General features: G+C 45.1%; 1 protein-coding gene across 1 annotated transcript in view; it reads left to right on the top strand.

Moving 5' to 3' along the window:
• Positions 1–12,524: 12,524 nt before the first annotated feature.
• Ccdc39 (coiled-coil domain containing 39) overlaps positions 12,525–21,706 on the top strand; it is a 32,198-nt gene continuing 23,016 nt past the window's right edge. The window contains exons 1-6 of the mRNA XM_041658923.1: positions 12,525–12,646; positions 15,346–15,465; positions 15,879–16,025; positions 16,419–16,577; positions 17,916–18,008; positions 18,097–18,225. Coding sequence (XP_041514857.1) covers positions 12,557–12,646; positions 15,346–15,465; positions 15,879–16,025; positions 16,419–16,577; positions 17,916–18,008; positions 18,097–18,225 — 738 coding nt within the window. The 5' untranslated portion in view covers positions 12,525–12,556. The remainder of the gene's footprint in view (positions 12,647–15,345; positions 15,466–15,878; positions 16,026–16,418; positions 16,578–17,915; positions 18,009–18,096; positions 18,226–21,706) is intronic.

The following is a 21,706-nucleotide window of genomic DNA, read 5'->3' as shown; positions in this document are numbered from 1 at the left end:
TGTGTGTACTTCCTTTAGAGGCCAGAAGGGGGCGCTAGATTTCCCTGGAACTGATGTTTCAGATGGTGCTAGGACTCAAACTCAAGTCTTCTGGAAGAACAGTCAGTGCTCTAGACCTCCAAGCCAGCAGCCTCTGTGCCCGATAGCCACCCTTTAAAGACTCTAACACCCATTTTTCTTGCCTCAGTGGCACAGTGGTTACTCACCTCCCCCAAACCTGGCTATGTTTTTGTCGTTGTTGTTTTTTGGCGTAGGGTTTTGAGTGAGATGTCTCCCATATTCTTAGGCATCTGAACTGCAGTTGGTGACACTGTTTAGGAAGGGATTAGGGGGTGTGGCGTTTCTGGAGGAAGTGTGTCACTGCAGGTGGGCTTCAAGGTTTAAAAGCCACATGCAGTCTCCAGTGTCCTCTGCTTCCTGTTTGGGGTTAGAGAAGTGGTCTCTTGGTGCTGCCACATTCTCCCTTGGTGACTGTCATGGACCGCTGTCCCTCTGAAACCATAATGCCAAAAACAAACACTTCCTACCTTGGTTGTGGTGTCTTACCACAGCAAGAGGAAAGTGATGAAGACACTTGAGACACGATTTTAAAACGCCAGACTCCTGTTTTATTTTGTGTGGAATGAGGTAATGATAACTAGCTCCCCCAGAACAGCCAGGATGCTGAGGTGAGATGACAGACACAGAGCAGTTGACAGGCACTCGCAGAGGGCGAGGGACCGATGCAGGGTGCTGGTCTTTGTTCACAGTCTTTTCCTTTTAGAGACAAGGAGGTCCAGAAGGTGAGGCCTGCATCCTTAAGGCACTAAGGTCAAAAGGCACAATGAGCGGAAGGAAATACCCAGTTCCAGGTCTTTCATTTGTTGGGTCTGGTCAGTCAGTATGGCTGTTTAAGAAATATCCAGCATGGGTTACTCTCCAGTGATGTGCACAGTGGGATTCCCCAGCCCCCAAACGTGCCACCTGGATCCAGGAAGGCCAGAAGGACTAACTCTTGTCAGAGAGAAGTGAGAAAGAAAAGAAAGTAATCCAAGGGAAAAGTGACGCTGTGTGTGCTGGAGGGGAAAGTCGGTTGGTTGGAGAGGAAATGAGTGCTCAAATCAGGTAAGAGCTGCGTCGTCCCTCCTGTGAGAATGAAAGGAACAGATGACCCTGACCAGGACTGTGGTTTCCTGGATAACCTCCCCCAGACGCTTGAGGCCCTGAGGGCTGGGTGCGGACAGCACTTCCCACACCGGCCTTCTCGGAGGAGTCAGGGCTGAGTCCCTCCTCGGAGATGGCCTTGAGTTGTTCAGAACTCACAGCGGATAGTAAGGTGCCTAAGAGGATCTGGCTTTAGTAATTTTGAGAAACTTAAGCAGAGGAAAGAGCAGTTACTACTCTTTACTTGGAATGGAATGGTAGGAAATGAACTCGCAGCTGCTATGTGAAACATTGAAAAATCTCCAAGAAACATTATCCACAGTGCATTGGAAGACACCACAAATGGTTACAAAGAAAGTCATGCAAGCTCTTCGGATGTGTTTAAAACAAGACCCTTTTTAGGAGGGGGGTTCAAATTATCTTAGTGGGTCTTCACTAGAGACAGGAACAGGCTGGCAACTCTCAGGGTTCTATTCTTTCTAGGATTTGATGATTTTTTTTTTAAAAAATGATCTTATGAAGATAGCTCTGGCTTCTTTTCTATTGTAGCCACCCAAGGAATAGCTGTTGCCTTGACAACAAGGGACAGTCCTCATATGCTAATAGGAAAATGGCCAATTTTCTTGTTCATAAAAGAAAACTGTTGGTTAATAGCTTTTTCTCTCTCTCCATCTCTCCCTCTCTCCCTCCCTTCCTCTCCTTTTCTCCTCTTTTTCCTAGTCAGTTTACAATGAACCTCACTGACAAGAGAGACTGGTTTATATCTTCAGAATTCTCACCGAAACTTGAGAAACTCGTTTACAAAGGAGTTGGGAGCGAGACAATGGCCTGAGCAGAAGAGGAAATCAGCAGGAAGAAAAACAATGCCATACCTAAGATGCCGTGCTGTGGCAAGATCGAAGAGCATACACTGGACCAGGAGACTAGCAGCTTCCTTCCTGCGTAGTTCTCCCAAGTTACAAGCCACAAGGGCAGTAATCATGTAGTAACCCCTGGGGTGCCCCCTGCTACCTTAAATATAGCCAGGTACAGGCTGAACCAGAATGGCAACTGATAGTAAGTGCTTTGAGTAAATGTACCCATGTGCTATGCAGAGAGCTGTAGTTCCCAGAGTAAAAGCGCTCTCGGTAGAGTGTCTTAAAGCTCATACTGTAAAAGAGGCCAAGTGTCCCAGGCCACCGGTTGCCTTTGCACACAGCAGATGGAGTGTCCATCCGAGCCTCCTGCCAGTCTTGTTTATATAGATGGCATGATAGATGTTAGTACCATGACAAGCTACATCCCCTGCAGTCTTGACCCTGCTTCATGTATTAGCTTCTGCTTGTGATTCACCAGTCCCCATTACCTCCAAGGATAGGTTTTTAGGTTTTTTCTTCTGGGCAGTGGTGGCACACACCTTTAATCCCAGCACTCAGGAGGCAGAGGCAGGTAGATCTCTAAGTTTGAGGCCAGCCTAGTCTACAGAGCGAGTTCCAGGACAGCCAGAGCTGTCTTGAAAAACCAAAGGGATTATTTTTCCTTTAATTATTAAAATAATCCAGGCTGGTGAGATGGGTCGGCAGGTGATGTTGCTTGCCACCAAGCCCAACAATCTGAGTCTGAGCCCCAGAAGCGACAAGGTAGAAGGAGAGAACCAACTCCAGCGAGTTGTCCTCTGACCTCCACACGAGCTGGTGATGTGTTCCTCCTCCTTCAATAAATAAATAAATGTAAAATTTTATTTTAAGTGAAAATATGCTCACTGTAAAGAAAATGCGGAAAAGAACAGAGAAGGAAGTAAAGGACTGTTTATACTGAAGAGAATGCCGAGAGCAACACCCACTGCCAGTGTTTCTTGTCCCCAATGCCAGACACCACAGATGCCATCCCCACACACTGCCACTTCCTATCCCCATTCTTTCTGTCGCCGATGACATGTTCATGCACACTTGCAAGTGCCTGCAGGTGTTAACATACACTCTGATGACCACAAGACATGGGATCATATCAAAAAACGAGGCCAAACCATACTTGCTGAAAAAATCCTGGAGAGGCTGTGAGCGCTTTGCTATTCACCATATGTTTTGCTGCAAGATTTGGGGCTGGACACTGGAACTTCCCACAGAACGGGAGGCCATCCTCTTGGTTTGTCTGGCTTCTAAACATCCACAGAATAGCACCTCTTCCTCCCTTTCCTTCCCCGAGTTTAAACATTGTGTGAGCTGGTAACTTTCAACCATTCCTGTCTTACTTATCAGGTGCCCCTCTTAGATAAACGCTACCCTGTGCCCAGCTCTATCAGACTATTGCTGTAATTCCTCTCAATCCCTTCTCCATTGCAAGGAACTATTACTAGAACCCCAGGCTTTAGGCAAGAGCCTTTCCTTCCCGTGTTGCTCCTTGACTCCCCCACCCACCCCCACCCCCGGCCCACCATCCCTTTCCCGTGAAGACAAAGTCCCACTCTGTTTGATGAACCCTGATAGCCATGCAATACTGTGGGCACACAGTCTGCACTTAATGAAAGTTCTGGAAGCAGTTAGAATCTGCCTCTTTGCAGCAACGGTGCTTCCCTGACTTGTTTCCCAGGGACTCGGGATTCTGAGCTTCCCCTCCTTCTCTAGCACAGATCTGGGCTGAGCCAGGGATGTCACCAGCGCAGCAGGGAACGTGTCAAATGACAGATTTCTGGATCGCATCTGCAGAGCGTGTTGCTCGGGAAGACTGAGACTCTGCCGTGTTTCATCTGGCCCATACTGGAAATCCTGGGAATGGTTCTTTTGAGAAAGTCTGCTACCATGGCTGGGGTGAGTTCTGGAGGCTGGTTAGGGTCCCAGGGTCCAGGACAGACACAATAGCCTTACACAGCTCTAACGTCTAGGAGAGGTGTCCATGCGTCGTGGAGGCAGACTCTAGTCTGTTTTTGTTCATAAATGTGTGTCCCTGTTGTTGACACAGGCAGTGTGCCTGATATACTTCTGGAGATCAACAACCGTTAAAAAAGGAATGAAGGAATGTTTACAGAATTCTTAGTGTTGGGAGGCCAGAGATAGATAAGCTAGCATCCCCCTGATCTGCCTGTTGACATGGAGTAGAGGACTCAGGGAATAGAATGGATGCTGGTGAGGCCCACTCAGGTCAGACAGCTGACAGGAGCTGGGCTGGGTGAAGGCCCAGGCAGAGGGAACACATACACCAAGGCAGACGTGAAAGAAAACTTGAAGACGGTAAACTGAACTGGACTAGAATGTCCAGTACTGGAGAACGAAAGGTGAGGCTGGGAGCAGGTGGGAACCAGTTCATGCCAGTAAAACAAGCTTAGGGACCATGGCGGGCAGGTGTGTTCAGATGTGAGTGTTGAAGAAGTCATCATGGCTGAGATACTGAGATGCCATTAGATGTCCTCTATGGAAGGCTGGAGACTGGTCAGGGGCAGCTTCCACAGTCAGCTCCCCGAGGAGAAGTGCCAGGGCTATATATAGTGAGACCCTCTCAAACAAATAAACAAGAAACAAACAGAAATGGGCTGTTTTTAACACAGGTCAGGTTATAGTCTTTCATATTCTCTCTCTCTGTCTCTCTCTGTCTGTCTCACTCACCTGTGCAAGCCTGTCTGCGCTTGTTCACAAGCTGGTAAGAAACTCAAATAAAGAGATGGGTCAGGACAGTGGTCACCTGAAAAGCTGCTCCCAAGTCAGGTGTGTCTGTTTTGAGATCCAGCCTATACAGGATTATAGTCTCCTGAATGGATTCATTTCAAGAGGCCTTCAGTGAGCAGACTGCCAAGAGCTGCCCCATGGCTGGCGCTCATTGCTAGACACTGCTTTCTTCTCTTTTTGATACAATGAAATAGAGTAAAGGAATTTTCAAAGAACTCACTTGAGGAAATCATACCAGAGAGAAGCAAATGAAAATAGAACACAGTAGGCTACTGCAGTAGGGAAATCTAATTTTCAGGAGCGCTCAATGCCATTCTTATTCTTGGCTTTATGGTATGATGACATGCTCAAGACCTTAGCTGTGTTGAATTATAACACACTGCAAACCCTCCAGATAACAGAAGCTGGACATGAATAACTTCTGGTTTAAAGGATATGCTTCCTAGAACTGTTTATAAGTAACACAATTGATCATTTATGGGTTGCTGGGTCATAGGGGTCATCTGTGATTTCTACACACCATCCTCACGTTTCTAAAGCTTCCGGGTTTTGAGAATTCATGATGAACGTTTTTACGTATGGTTGTCTTAATCGCTGATCTGTGTTTATACATTTTTGCAGAGCGCCAGTGTTACAATGTGTGTAATCTTTGATTCACAAGCTGTGGTCTTCAGTTTCCATTCTGCTGTTAATTATTACCATGAACATGGCTGTTTCATGCCAATGTCAGCTGTGGCATGTATTTGGAAAAGGAAGAGGGGCTATGCTCCCCACACTTGGGTGTTTGTAATATGGAATCAAAGAGTCGACAGGAACAGACTGCTTGATTGTTGTTTGGTCCACAGTTATTGGGGGGAGGGACTTCTCAAGTTCACCTCCAAGGCTGCATCTGGATGTTTGGCTCAGATGTTGGGAATAGTGGTCTTCATTGTACTAGTAGGCCTTCATGAAGCTCTGCATGAACCAAAACAAAAAAATAAGATAAAAGAAAAGGAAAAAGGCATTGTGGTGCCTTACATATACAGACATGTAGCACCATCTGCTGGATCCCGGCAAACGAGTGAGAGCAGCCGTGAAGAGCTAAGCAGCACAGCTTTGAAGAAGCTTGGCTTACATAGGGGTTCAGGCTCCCGTCTACGAGTGCTCGGAATACTTTGATATATAAATAGCTTTTCTGTCCTTGGTTTTAGGAGGCAGCCTGATGAAATTGTTGGCTGTTGTTTATAGTCATACACCTACCCAACTGACCATACATGTACACACACAGACACGCATGCATTCATGCACATACATACACACATATTCACACATGCTATGCATATATACAGATCCATGCACACACATATACACATACAGACGCATACATAAAGGTGTACATACATACATACTTATATAATATATATATATCTACACATACATACATGCACACATACACCACTGTGAGACACACACACACAGAGCATGCTGGCTTAATTCCATCACTGCACATGAAAATACATGGACTGTAATCATGTAGTTACGCAGTACTTCTGCAAGGCAGTGGCTGATTCTAGAAAAATAAATCTTGTGACTATTTCAGAAACAGATGTTAGAAAGTCTGTAATTAGGGCTGGGTATAGTTAAGTGGTAGAGTACTTATCCCTGTGTGTAAGGCCCTGGGTTTGATCCTCTGTGCTAGAAAAAAAAATCAGTAATTAGAGAAATCCTTCTTATTGTTTTTCTGCATCAAGAAATGTTTTCTTTAAATATGACTATAGCAAATTTTCATCATAAAGTACATACACTGAACAAAAGATTTATGAATTCAACAAATATTGAGATATTAGCAGGTACCAGAGACAGTAGCTGGAACATCGGGACAGGTCCAACAATGTCACCAGAGACACTGCAGCTTCTCTCCACGTGAGGTTAATGCTCCGTGAAAAGAGCTTGGAGCCCATGTTAATGTGCCCAAGAAAACATGGACAAAGCCTGTGCGGGACACATTGTCACAGAGCGCTAATTGCTGGACAAGCACCACTAAACAGATGGAGCACAGCAGCCACTGGCCTGGTGACATTCTCTCACTCAGCTTCATCTTCCTGCAACAGGCTGCATGCCTCCCTCGGGTGCACTGGGCACACATCAGCCACCGTGTGATTCTGTACACTCCTTATCCTCAGGAGTCATTCAGTGTTCTTCAAGTTCTGCTGTGGACGGATTTTCCCAGTTTGCTCGGGTGCATCTATATAAGAATTACATAAAAGAAGATCTGAATAGATGGAGGAGCATACATTTCTGTGCGGTGAGACAGCTTATGGAAATTGTCAGCCCTTAAGTTATCTTCCACACCCAATGTATTTTCAGTGGAAGTCTGTGGGACTCCCTCATTTAAAGGCGATGCTCCAGTCACTATTCTGTTGCTGTGAAGAGACACCGTGACCAAGGCAGTTCTTACAATGTTTTTTACAAGCATTTAATGGAGGCTGGCTTACGGTTTCAGAGGTTCAGTCCATTATCATTGTGGAAGAGAGTATGGTGGCACACACGGTGCTGGAGCTGTAGCTGAGACATCCTGATCCTCAGGCTGAGAGGGAGAAAAGGTGAAACCTCAAAACCCACCCCTAATGACACACTCCCTCCAGAAGACCACACCTGCTGTGGGACAATGGTCTGTACCTCGTCACTTGTATTTTAAATAAATGCTGATTGGCCAGTAGCCAGGCAGGAAATTTAGGTGGGGTGACCAGGCAGGAAGTAGAGGCAGGGTGATGAGAATTCTGGGAAGAAGAAAGAGTCAGTCTGCAGTTGTCACCCAGACAAAGAGCAAGCAAGATGTGACTGCCTCTCCAAAAAAGGTACCAAGCCATGTGGCTAACACAGACAAGAATTATGGGCTAATATAAATTATAAGAGTTAATAAGAAGTCTGAGCTAATAGGCCTACCAATTTATGATTAATGTAGACCTCTGTGTATTTCTTTGGGACTGAAGGACTGTGGGACCTGGTGGGACAGAAAACTCGGTCAATAAACACCTAGTCCTTCTAATCCTATCAGAGAGTTCCATCTCCTGGTGACTAAGCATTCAAAGATATGACCCTATGGAGGCCATCCTTATTTAAACCACTACAGCAAGTTAGGGACTGTTTAAGATGCCTTAGTGGTTAAGGGTGCCTGTCGCTAAATTGGTGACCTGAATTCCATCTCTAGGACTCATCTTGAGGGAGGAAAGAACCAACTTTTGAAAGTTGCCGTTGACCTCAGTTGGTGACGTGCATGCATGCATACAAGGGTGTTGTGACACATGACTTTAATCCCAACACTTAGGAGGCAGAGGCAGAATGATCTCTGAGAGTTTGAGACCAGCCTGGTCTACGTATTGAGTTCCAGGACAGCTGTAGCTATATAATAGATAGAACTTGTCTCAAAAACAAAATAAATAACAGCAACAACACCCCTCCCCTCCCCCCCAAAAAGGCTACTTTTGTTTTTTTAAATCATTTCCAGACTGGCGAGACAGCACAGAGAATGAAGGTAAATAATTTGTTGTGCAAACTTCACAACCTGAGTTTGACCCCTGGATCCCAACAGTGGAAGGAGCGGCCTGGCTTCTGGAAGCTGTTCTCTGTTCTCCACTGCATGCCACATCATATACACACTCACAGACACACGTGTTACACACATACGCACATCTCGAAATCAGGCATGTGACAAGAACAGCAGATAGCTTATTCTTAAGGCATTAATGAAAGGGCCATCGGTTTGGTCACATAGCCCCTTCTCAGGACACACACACACACACACACATACACACACACAAACACATAAAGGTAAAAATAACTCCCATGAGCTGACATGGCACAATTAAATGGGCTGACATCTCTCTGACAAAGTTGACTAGTTGGGTCAACTGCCGCCACAGACATCAAAATGAAAAAGGACTAGATCGCAGTGAGGAACTCTGCAGCAAGACAGGAAAGAATGTCTTTTCTCGCTGCCTGGCTGGCTTGCCAAACACGTGACCAGCGGACGGTGACATGGGTCAGCTGTGCCCAGTTTCTTGGCCTCTTGTTGAAAGGGTTGATACAAAGGCAGAGTTTCAGCAAGGTGACTTCATTCAAAGCAAGGTGACAGTTCAGGTCAGATCCACAGTCGAGACTGATTGCAGGTCACATGAGTGAGGACACCCAGGACCTGATTTTTGTTTTTGGCAAAGTTTAATGGTTAAGAGAAGGAGTTCAATGACTAGGGGCAGAGTCTGGGTGTTTCGACTGGCAGGTTTGGATGATGTAATCCCTTGCTCAGTGTTCATGTTCCTTCCTATGATGCATGATTTTAGTCATATGCATGCCCGATTATGCACAGGCATGAGATGATAAATGGGGGATTCTCCCTAAAATCTCCCTTAGAGGACACAGTTTGCCTTGCAGTATGTGTACTCCAAACAAGTTTATGCCAGACTAGCCCTCCTATCCTCACCCCTCCATGTATTATGGATATGTCTGAGTGAAGGCCATCTAAATGTCAAGGCCATTAAGGGGAATATAGTCTATTACTCAGAGAAGAATGTATACACAGCTCAACGCAGATGAACATTCAGGTGGCTAGGCCCACTGTTCAGGGAAGAGTGTGTGCCCATGGCACATACAGATGAGGGTCCTAGGTTTCCGAGTGTCTTGTTAGAACAGGGTATACAGTGCCCTAGTGGAGCGGAGTCAGGCTATTCCCTATGCTTGCTTGCCTCACCAGGTCCTGGCCACACCTCTTCCTTCCACTTCCTGGCTGCCAGGAGGGAAATAGCTGCTTCCCCCAGGCAATCCCACCAAGGCTGCAGCGCTTTCCAAAGGCTCCAAAGTTGCAGGACTAATCAAATATGGGATGAAATCTCCTACTAGAAACCAAAATAAACTTTCCCTCCTTTTAAGTTGGTTATCTCCGATACTTTGTTACCATGCTGGAAAACTAGCTAATAGAGACCAAGATCAACATGGCGCCTGTATAAAGGTGGAGACTTTAGATAGTTGATGGTGATAGAAGGTACTTTCAGACGCTAGCACAGCTGTGAAACATTAGGGGCTGATCAATGAATTTTAAAGAATTATAAAGATAAACTTAGTAGTAGCCTTGAATCTATGAGAAAAAATATGATTGTTAAGGTAATTATTCTCAGTCATCAATGAGGCTCATTCAACCTGCAGCCAATTAACGAGGCCCCTCCGCTTGTGAAGTCCTATAACCAGGCTCCTTCTTTGTGAGGCCTGGAACCCTGTGGCTGTAGGCAACAGCATCCTTGGTGCTATGCACAGCCTATTGCTTCATGCATCTCCCTTAGGGATCTTAGAGATTTTCAAGGGCTGGTCATGTTTCTGATTGCATGCTAGACATGTACACAGGGTGCTTTTGTGAAGCCCCAAGTATAATTAGGGTTTACAGTGGCCAGGCTACCATGTCCACCCTTACCAGGATGCAGAATGAGGAAGGTGTGGCTGAAGTCCTGCCCAGTGCCAGATTCAAGTCCCTGGCTGCCACATCTCTGAGAAGTCTAGATTTAAAGAGGTGAATGAAGATGAACTTGAAGACGTGGTGGTTGGGAAATAGCTCTTCCGATTGACTGTGACGTCAAACAGATCCTCAGTGCTGGGCCCTGCATTCTGGAGACTTCTAGAGTCTTGCCTCTTTAATAATGCTCACCAACAAAACGTACTCCTTATCCAGAATAAATAAGTACAGTTCAAGAAGTTAATTATGGGGCGGAAGGTACAGCATTGGCCAGGCATGGTTGTGTTACTGGGAATTCCTATCTTAAATAATAACAGTAGGAAATGGAGCATTGTGGGTATATAGGATCAAAATACATTGTATGATATCCTAAAACATTAACACAAGGAAGACAATATAAAGCTAAATTTAGCAACGTAATAGTTGTGTTAGCTAAGTTAGAATTTACTCTGGTGCTGTCTACCATCAACAGCAATTTTCTGGTGGGGTGTATCTCAGTGATAGAAGACTTAACCTAACATATGAAAAGCCTTAGGTGTGTTCCCTGCTCTGAAAACTTTTCAAAAGCCAGTGTGCTTTTCCTTATACCATGTACCTGTGGTAAATATGAAATTGTACAAACGCACACACTAATTTATAACATGGATGTAGATGAGCGTGAACACTAGATATTTGTAAGTAGTTTGATGGTTTGTAAGTTGTTTGGTTTTCTGGCCTTTGCTCGTGGCGCTGGTAAGACAAACAGAATATCTCATTAGCTTTTGTCTCCGGAGCTGAGCAGGGGAATGACTGAAAGTAACTGACAGCGACAATGGTGGCGAATGGCCGAGACACTGTTCAGAAGAGACTAGAGTGGTGTGGGATCTGACACAGGCTTCTCATTGCACAGAGTTAAAGAAATGCTTACAGGCCCTGACAGAGTCCAGCAGCAGAAAGAGCTGCAGGGTCAGCAAGCTGTTACATTGCTGGGTTGCACTGTATGTTATAGTCAACTGTCCCTTGTCTTTAAATATAAGGAGGATTTGCATAAACTCCACCTACACGAAGCCGCAGGGTGCCAGTAAACGTAGGGTTTACAAAGGATAGAAAAATAAAAAAGAAAAAAGTCAACTGTCCTTTTTAAAGGAGAAAAGAACAAAGTGCTCACCCAGTGTTTCGGATAGCAGGTACCAGGCTGGGTTGCATTTAAAGGTCTCTTTCATCTCTGTTACGCTGCAAAACCTGCCACTACAAGAGTCTGCAAAGAAAACCCCTGAAATGTGTTCTCACTCACAAGAGCAGGAAAGAAAATTAGGTTAACACGACCAGAGAGGCAGAGGATTGGGGCCTCAGGAGCAAGCCCCTAAGTGACAGTCCTACTGGTCTGCAGAGCGGTGAGGCAGTATAAACTTTTCTTCAGGGTAGGCAGTAGGACTCCTGTGCTGTGCACGCCCACGCAGGCATCCTGTTGTGGACACAGGGCCGTGTCTATGTTAAAGCTGACTGACTTGATCAGAACCTCGGTAGTGTGGGAGTTGGATGGTGCAGAGCCAGAGCCAAACTATCTTGAGCTATCTTTAGTTTCCATCATAGCCATCCATTGCCCATTTGACCAGGCAATACTTTCTGGAGTGTGTAAACTTAGAACCGTAGCTTCCACCAACCCCAAAGCTAAGAATGCCATCAGATAGGATCTGAAACTTACAGCACAGACTTCCCAACTGTGTTATACAGACAGTCCCTGGTGACGTTTTCATCAGTGCATTGGAAAATGCCTTGATTTATACTTTCCTTTTCTTCTGCAACCACAAAAATGTCATGAATCAATCTCCATGCTAGAACACACTATTTGGGGTAACCTGGATCTTTGTTCCTGGACCATGGGCCCTCACCTATGGCTCAAAAATAAATCCCAAGTTTTTTTGGGGTCCTATATAGGCTTTCAGTCTTGTGGTCCTGCATCTTGCACCCTGTACCCCACCACCCTGGCATGCCAGAAACCCTGTGCCTTCCATCCCCTGAACTCTGTGATCCTCTGAAGCACCCGAGGTCGCAGATTTAGTCGTGATTTCCTTGAAAGGAAAGTTGCGCCTCACAGTCCCGGGCAAGCAACTTCTCTCAGGCTTCAGAAAGAACAAGAGAATTTTCAAAGGAAGTTCCGCCTTCCGGTCTGACTGCTTCCTGCTTGGTAACTAAGGGCGCCTGGCTGTTGCTAGGGCCGCGGAGTACAAACCGGCAGGCTTTGCAGACTCAGGCTGCGTGCTCCAGGGAGGGTTTTTTTGGGAGTCTGTCTGAGCTGTCTTTGAGATCGTGCATCATGAGTAGCGAGTTCCTATCAGAGCTGCCCTGGGAAGATGGGTTCGCCATCCCCGTGGCCAACCAGGAGAACAAGATGCTGGAGGATCAGGTGAGGAGGACCGGGTGGAAGTTAGGGGATAGACAGGAGAGGACCAGCTGAGCAACGGAGATGGGGTGTGAGGTGGAGTGATGAGGGTGGGGACTGGTTGAGAACCGCCAGGATAGCCAGATGAGCACCAGTGGGAGGATGGAGGACTAGGTGAGGACCGACTAGGTTGCAGGTCCGGTGGGTATCCAGTGGGAATTAGGAGAGCGCCCGAAACGACCCCCGGGGTCTGGGTGCCATGCTGCCCAACTCTTCTGTGCCTCCCGTGCCCTGGTCTCATCCCGTAAGTCTGATGTCTACCCTCCCCACTTTCCCTACTGCTCCTATCAGTTGCTACACATTTGAAAGTTTTATCAAAGCAATGATTTCTATTCAGGGTCGTGAAACCTGAACTCTCACTCCTCCAGCTCTTTCAGATGCCAGCTAGTAGCCTTCCCCCATCCAACTAAGGGCTGCAAGTGGGTTGTTGGTGTTTGCCTAGTAACCGCTGTTTACGCATGTGTGCACACAAGACACATTCTCGTGGGCATTAGCTTGCCTGTGATGCTTAAAGGGACTTGGGTGCCTTTCAAGGGGGAGCATTTCGGTGAAATATGCAGTGTAGGAAGTTTCAAAGAGAGGATCAAGGTGTCACAGGAGGACAGAGTATTCACACTGTGGGAAGAACTTGCACCAACTACAATACATACAGTTTCAGCCTCCTGTTAGAAACAAGAAACAAAACAAAAACACGAACTGCAAACGACTCCACAAAGTTGGCCCATCTTTAGCAGCCAGCATAAGCCCCACAAACTGGCCTTAGGGTGTGGGGAAGAGGGCCCAAGAACGGACAGTGGGTACAAACTGGCAAAGTAGAAGAGAACCTTTTTCTGCTTTATGAATAATGAGAATGAAAAATCCCTTGAGTGGGTCTGCTGAGAGAAATGGGAACTGCAGAATGACGTATGTGTTTGGAATGTGAGGTGGTAAATGTGAGTGATTAGTGTCCATGTGTGCAGGGGTCAGAGGTCAACCTTAGGTGCCATTCCCCAGGCTCCCTCCACTTTACTTTTTGGGGCAAGGTCTCTTATTGGGATTTGGGGCTCCCAGATTAGGCTAAAATGTTAGACCAGTGAGTCTGAGTAATCCTCCATTCTGTTGGGATTACGAGAGCATGCCACCATGCCTGGCTTTTTATGTGTATGTATGCTCGCAGAGCAAACATTTACAGGCTCCTTTTTTTTTCCTGATCACGTTTACCAAGTATCTAGCTTTTTTTCTCGTTATTCAACACAAGCTCGAATCATCTGAGAGAAGAAGGAACCCTCAACTGAGAAAATATTTCCCTCAGATTAACCTGTAGGTAAGGCTGTGTGGCGTTTTCTTGATTAATGATTAATGATTAATGATTAATGCAGGAGGGCCATGCCCACAGTGGAAAGTGTCACCCGTGGTTAGGTGGCCCTGAGCTGCTTCAGTTCCTACCTCCAGGTTAGCTTCCCTGCTTGGGTCCCTGCCCCAGCTTCATTACTGATAGAGTATTGTCTGAAGTGTAAGACGAAACAAGCCATTTCGTCTTCAGTTGCTTTTGGTCGTGGTGCTTATCAGAGTGATAGAAACCTAACATAAGAAGACAAACCATGGTATAGCCACGCGACAGAGCTCCACTTTTGCCTAGAGGGAAATAGCCCTGTTGTGTGAGAAGTGCAGCCAGCAATGACCCTGCCAACACTGCACACTCGAGGTAGATTCTGTCATGTGAACTATAGTATAATTGTTTCAAAATTGTCTCTAGATTTTTTTTATATCTAAAAGGTCAGTAGATTTTTAAGAAGTTCCTGTGGACATTTAAAGGAGCCAAATGGTGACATGTACTGGATGTTTGTATCCTTCCAAACCTTTTCTTTGGATGTCTGAATTCCCAGTGTTTGGGAGCGAGGGTCTCTGCGGGGATGTTTGCACAAGTGACTTTTCTGTCGCTGTGATAAAATGCCACAATCAAGGTGACTTACTAACGACAGCATTTAATTAGGGTTAGCGGTTTCATGAGACCAGCTAAGAGCTCATACTTCGGAACTGTAGGCAGGAGGCGGGGAACACATTAGAAATGGCAGGAGTCTTTTAAAGCCTCAAGTCCACCCCCAGTGACACACCTCCGAGGTCACACCTCCTAACCCTTCCCAAACAGTTCCACCAATGGGAGGCTGAGTATTCAAACGGATGAGTCTATGGAGGCCGTTCTCATTCACGCTACTACAGACACTACAAAGCTCGAGCTCTCACAAATTCTATCAGTACTCTTTTTATTTTTATTTTTTTCGTTTTTAGAGACCGGGTTTCTCTGTAGCTTTGGTGCCTGCCCTGGAACTTGCTCTGTAGATCACGCAAGCCTCGAACTCATAGAGATCCACCTGTCTCTGCCTCCAGAGTGCTGGGATTAAAGGCGTGCGCCACCACCGCCTGGCTTTATATCAGTGTTCTAATAAGAAGTAAAAAGAGAGAGCTAATCTCTCTGCCATGTCTGGACATAGCAAGAAGACATTTGTTTGCAACGTAAGAAGGGCCTCGCTAGGAATCTTATAATTCTTAGCCTTCAGAACGGTAACACATACATTTCTGCTGTTTAAGGCATCAAGTCTATACTATTTCTGTTACAGCATCTCAAAGTGACTATGCTACAAAGATTTACTTTGCCTTTTAATCATGGCTTTTATTACTTACAGCTATCAAAGCTGCAGAAGGAGAAATCAAACTTGCAAGATCAGCTTCATGACTACGAAGATCGGATTAGTTCCATGACTTCTCACCTTAAAAATGTGAATCAGGAATTTTCATTCACACAGGTACAGAAACATTGACACATGTTGATAGCGCCTTGTGAGAGATTCACCCCTAGAATGGAAATAATTATCTCTGTTAAGTAGAACATATGATTAATTCAATATAAATACCCTTTTCTCAATTATTTATAACCAATATTTCTTACTTTTTGGGAAGGGAAGAGTTTTAGTTTCCAGTTCTCACCTTATAGATTTCCTTTCTTTAGTTTATCCCATGTGATATCTGAACTCCTGACAGTGGAACTCTGGGAAGTATACCGCTAATCTCCTCATTGGTGGTGAGCGACCGCTAGTCACTGTGGGGGCGAGTCTACCCTGGCGGAGTGAGCGCTGGGTTGGGGTGTTTCGTCTCGAGCCTTGTTGTATGTTTCGCTGTAGAACTGTAACGTGCTTCTGTTTTATGCCTTATTCTTCAGGCTCTTTACAAAGCAAGGGAGCGTGAGATTGAAAGTGAAGAGCATTTTAAGGCCATCGCTGAAAGAGAGCTGGGCCGGGTCAAGGACGAGATCCAACAACTGGAGAAGGAGTTGGCGACCATCCAGGAGCGCAAGAGCGATAAGGAAGTGGGTGTGGCTTGCTGTAGTCCTGCTTCTGCTCTCCAGGGAGCGCAACCTTTTCTGTGATTTACTTACAGTTTTTGACCGTGAAAAGACATGTAGCACGCGGGGTGACTTTGGTGGGGGTCTAATGAGTTCTCTGTGAGATAAATACCCTCAAGCCTTTTCACAAGAACTTTGGTTTAACCACGGTTCTTGACCATGTATGATCATCTCTGTTTTGCAACTGGAGAATTCAAATACAAGCACGGTAGTAATAGACTTGAACATGCTATGCCATACGGAAGGCAGAGACATGGGTTCTTTAACTGTTTAGTAGTATAATTTATGTTTTATTGTAGTTTGCACAGTAAATGATGTTTTATCACCACCTTTTCCCTCCCATTCCTTGGAAATTAGAATGGCATATTTAAAGCGACCCAAAAGCTGGATGGCTTGAAATGTCAGATGAACTGGGACCAGCAAGCCCTGGAGGCCTGGCTGGAGGAGTCGGCTCACAAAGACAGCGACTCTCTCACCCTTCAGAAGTATGCACAGCAAGACGATAACAAAATCAGGGTGAGCCGTGAGAAACCGCCAGAACTGCTTTGCTCTGAGTCAGCTTTTAAAACAACAAGTGTCGGTGGCAGGTTTTAAAGGCAACTGTCCTTGAAGGTTTGCGCCAGGGTCTCCAATTGAAATCACGTGTCACGGCCCTAGAGCGATGGCTGCAGTCAAATCCTACAGTGTGTTGCTGACTCTGGGCTGCTCGTCCTCTGAAGTCCGATGACCCACTGGGGAACTGGTTAGGACTTCAAAGGACTGTCTAAATCATCTTAGGGAAGAAAATTCGAGTCGTACTGAACTATTAATTATTTTGGACACTTTGTTTTACATTTAATTTGAATATTGTATGTAAGTTCTACCTATTTAATATTTTTTCATTTGAAAATAGGATTTATTATTCAGAGTGTCCCGTTTTCCTATCTCTTTGGATGAAAATATGTTTACAATTTGAAAAGGAGACAATATTTTACTGATGTAATGTTTCAACTAATCTTACTTGAGCATCGGTGAGACGGCTCAGTGGGAAATGTTTGGGGTATGCAGGGCTGGTAACTTCATCTTGATCCTCATATGAAGATGGAAAAAAGTAGACCCCCCCCAAAGTTGTCTTCCAGCCTCCACATATCTGTCGTGGCCTAAAAACCACAATCGTATCACACATACACACACACACACACACACACACACACACACACACGCACGCACATGCGCACGTGGCACACCAGAATTGTTTTTATAAAGAATAAATCTCATTGCTGTTTCATTATCTGGCGTCTCTGGATAACTCCCTTTGAAGGCACTACTTGGAGATGACGTGCCAAACAGATCACTCGTGGGGACATTAAGAAGTACGGAGCACCAGAGAGGCTTTACATCACCATTCACCATCCAGCTCTCTTATGAGGTGTACAGTTGATGGCTGACTATCCCACTTGATTACATTGATTTGAGTTAATACTGCAGTTGATAAGTTATTGTAATATTATATAAAATCTACTTAGACTCTCTTTACTGGTGGTAATGAAGTTAGTATCACAAACATGCTATTCTCCAGCAGACTAAATACAAAGTCATTATTTTAAGTATTTTCAAATGGCAGGTTGTGTTTCTCTTTTTCCCCCTAATTCGTGCCAAAATCCATCTTAGAAATAAGTGCATTTTCATGGGGGGATGTTCAAACGGTAGATTAAACCTTGGGGCTAGACAATAAGGAAAATACATACTATCTTATACTGTTTATCTAGTGTTTATAATAAGGTATAATGATACAGAATGTTAGTTATGCTATATGCCGGCTTTAAAACTGAAATAACTGACCGTTAAAAATATTTTCCGTGTCCCACACCACAGGCCCTGACCCTGCACTTAGAAAGGCTGACTCTGGAGTGCAATGAGAAAAGGAAGCTTCTAGACAGTGAACTGACGGAGACATTGAGTGCACAGGTTGGTTTATAGAGCCTTCCTAATTTTCAAGGTGGTGTTGGCAAAGGCATTGTATTAACATAAGTGTAATCTGCTCTCTGTCTGACAGTTAGAATTAGATAAAGCTGCGCAGGACTTCAGGAAGATTCACCTAGAACGACAAGAGCTCATCCAGCAGTGGGAGGGCACCATCGATCAAATGCAGAGGCGGGATCAGGAGATTGACAGCTGCGCCCTGGTGAGTGGTCGGCAACTCTGAGGCCCTGCAGACCCTGCAGCGCTGAGCTGGACTTCTCCCGCTCCTGCTGCATACATGAATTTAAATGTACGCCATAGTCAAGTGTGGAGGTGCAAGCTTTTAATCTCAGCACTAGGGAGGCAGAGGCAGGCGGACCTCTGTGAGTTCGCGGCTGGCCTGGTCTACCGAGTGAGTTCCAGGACTGTCAGGACTTTCTAGATAACAAAAACAACAAAACAAAAAACGAACACAAAAAGAACACAAACAACCGCCACCATCAACAACAAAATAAAATGTATATTATGGTGCTATGTGAAAGTCACTTTTCAGTAAGATCCAATGACTCTGGCCAATGTGGCACTATGGAGGTTTCTTTTTTTTTTTTTTTTTTTTTTTTTGCTTATAGTATTATTATCCTTGAGGTTTGAAACTTCCTGCCAGTAATCCTGACCCATGATTGTAGTAACTTGGGGTTCACATGTTGCTGTTTGGCACTAAGTTCTAGGTGTGTAGAAATGGCTGTGTAGATAATGCAGGCAAGGAAGTGGGTACAGAGAGAGCTTGGCTGCCAGGGGAGTCCAGTTTTGAAGCTGTGGAACCAATGGTGAATCAAAGCTCAAAGAGGGCAGGGACGGTGTGGTAGCAATTCAGGCCCAGGACCATCAAGGAGACAGTGTGCGGCAAATCATTAAGGAACCTTGGTGGAAACGGCAGGAAGCTGGGGGGGGGGGAGGGGGAGGACAGAAGAAATCTAGGAAAACAAGCAGGGAGGGAGAGGAAAGCAGAAGTGACCGGGAGTTTGGGCTTCTGAGAGCTGGATGTGGTTTATTTTAATGCCTGTTTTATTGACTGAAGGGCCATGCCTCTCTAGCAAGAATTACAGAGAACCATTTTGGTTTTATAGCTGCAGCCCCTGAAGGTTGGAGCCAGTGTTTCCTCTGAGTGTCTATTAAAATCGAGTGTCTTTTCGACAGAAAAAGGCTGCAGGTAGATGCAACACCATGCACACTCTTCATTCTGGAGACTGAACCAGTGTCCATTTCTTTAGTTCCTATTGCTTTCAAATCTGCTGTCCTGGGTCTACGATCACAGCTGTCTGGTCAGCGCTGGCGCAGAGCACAGGCTAGTCGGTTTAGGCTTCTCTTCTCTTCCTCCCTTTCTCCAGTGTGTATCTTGCTACCAAACAACACACATGCCATATCCAGGGTACCACTTAATAAACAGCACTGTTAACAAACACGGATGCTGCTGCTGTTATTAAATTATCTACCCAAGTGGCAGAAAAGCCAAAGTGATGAAGGCTTTCAAGTGAGCACTTGAAACATTGAAACATAGATTCTGACAGTCTTCTGGTTATCCCAACACAATAGTGTTCCTCCTTGCTCATTATCCAATTCATAGCCTCTTTTATAATTGTTATATGCATATATGTATACGTACATACACATATATATCCCTAAATATAGCCTGTTCAATTTTTTTTTGGAAGATAAGTTTGTAATTATATTTATGCACAGGAAGCTTATCTGTACTTTTAACCCAGTTTAGTGGTGAGTTCTTTGACCTTTGCCTTTTCCAGCTTGACAGTTTGAGCCCCAGATTTAGGACCCAGGACATTGCCTCCCTAGTGGTGGCGGATCTCACCATATCTGTCATTGTAATTGGTCCTAATAGCTTCCACCAGCTTAGGCAAAGCACCCTGTCTTCTGAGCTAACCTCTGTTAGACAACAGTGGTGCACGTCTTCCTGTGGACCAGCCGCCCCAGCTTGGCCTTTCCCTTGATGATGCAGTAGGGGACCCCCATCTTCCCACATGGGGCAGGCAGGAAGACCACCAGCTCAGTGGGGTCTACACCAGCTGAGCCTTCTTGTTCTCCACCAAGGCAGTGACTGTATTGACCCCGGCTCGAAGGACAGGTGGTTGTAGTAATAGGGGCGGCGGGGCTGCTTCCCCAGCACCCCGGCTGTCTGCCCGGCTAGCTTATGCCCGAAATAACAACACACAAACTGTATTCATTTAATCACTGCTTGGCCCTTTAGCCCTAGCCCTTACTGGCTAATTCTGTTATCCCGATCAACCCATCTCTAATAATCGGTGAGCACCGGTCTTACCGGGAAAGGTTCAGCATGTCTAACCTGGCGGCTTGCTTCATGGCGTGTGTCTGCCCGGGAGCAGGGCATGGCGTCTCTCTCAGGCGTGTGCTCCTGAGAGAGCTGTGGAGTCTCTGACCTCACTTCCTCTTCCTCCCAGCATTTTGTTCTGTTTACTCCTCCCACCTATCCTCTAACCAATAAAATGGGCCAGGGCAGTGCCTTTATTAGCCAATGACCTTCCTCCATCATTTCCCCTTTTTCGGTTTAAACAAAAAAAGGCTTTAACTTTAACATAGCAAAATTACATATAACAAAACAGTTATCAAGTAAAAGTTACAATAATCTTTATCATAACTAAGGAAAACTATAACTATAACTAACTATTCTTAACTCCATCAAAGACACCAGAAAGATATAATATTACCTAAGTAAATAAGAACTAAGAAACTTCAAACTCTAGAAATGACAAAGACATCTCGCTGCCTGGACAGTCACCCAAAGTTCTTTTGTACCATTGGGGCATCCATCTTCAGCCTTCAGGCCCATGGTATCCAGCAGACATTTCCATAAAGCAGGAAAATTCAAAGTCAGTTAAGTCACTATCTGTTGTGTCCTGCAGAATGTCTCGCAGACTCTTTCAAAATGAATCAGGAACCCCGAAAGATCATCTCACCTTAGGCAAGTTCAGTAGTCCTCTCTCTGCGGGTTCTCTGTGTCCAGTTTATGCAATAGTCCAGGCAAGAGCAGTTTCTTGCCCAAATGGCTATCAAACTCCATAAGGTGCCTCTTCGATGCCCATCTTCCTCTTGAAGTAGATTGGTGCTGCCAGGAGCAGAGTGTCTCATTGTCATGAAAAGTCCTCAGTTATTAAAACATTAAATGTCCTATTCTGTAATATTTGAAAGACATGAAGAATATCTATCTAAACTATATCTCTATATATCTAGAAAATCTAACTAACATGACTACAAGCTTTACTATTATCGATGATTATCCATTAACAACCTATATTTCTTAATTATACAGTACATATTTAAATAAACTACACAATCACGATACCTTAATCAAAATCAGAAACACTTATATATATAACAAAATTGACCTTAAATCTCTATCAATAAAGCAAAATCTATACTAATGCAAATTATTCATACCTATATCATATCCCCCTTTAAATGTAAAAGAACATTTATAAACATTTTTTTGGGAATATGGGCGCAGTTATTTCTCTCCAAACTGCTTCCTGCTGAATGGGGGCGTCGTTAATTAGGTCTTTCATGGTATAACCTGTGTGCTAGTTTCATCTCAGTTGGCAGTTGAGCGAAGCAATTTTCTGAAGGTGTTCACACCAACCCTTCAGGAGGGCGTGGTCCATCATACCAAATCG

This window comes from Microtus oregoni, unplaced genomic scaffold (genome assembly GCF_018167655.1).
Source record: "Microtus oregoni isolate MIOR12 unplaced genomic scaffold, Mior012 000010F_ref0000083, whole genome shotgun sequence".
NCBI classification, from domain to species: Eukaryota; Metazoa; Chordata; class Mammalia; order Rodentia; family Cricetidae; genus Microtus; species Microtus oregoni.
This window is presented reverse-complemented; position numbering and strand designations above follow the sequence as displayed.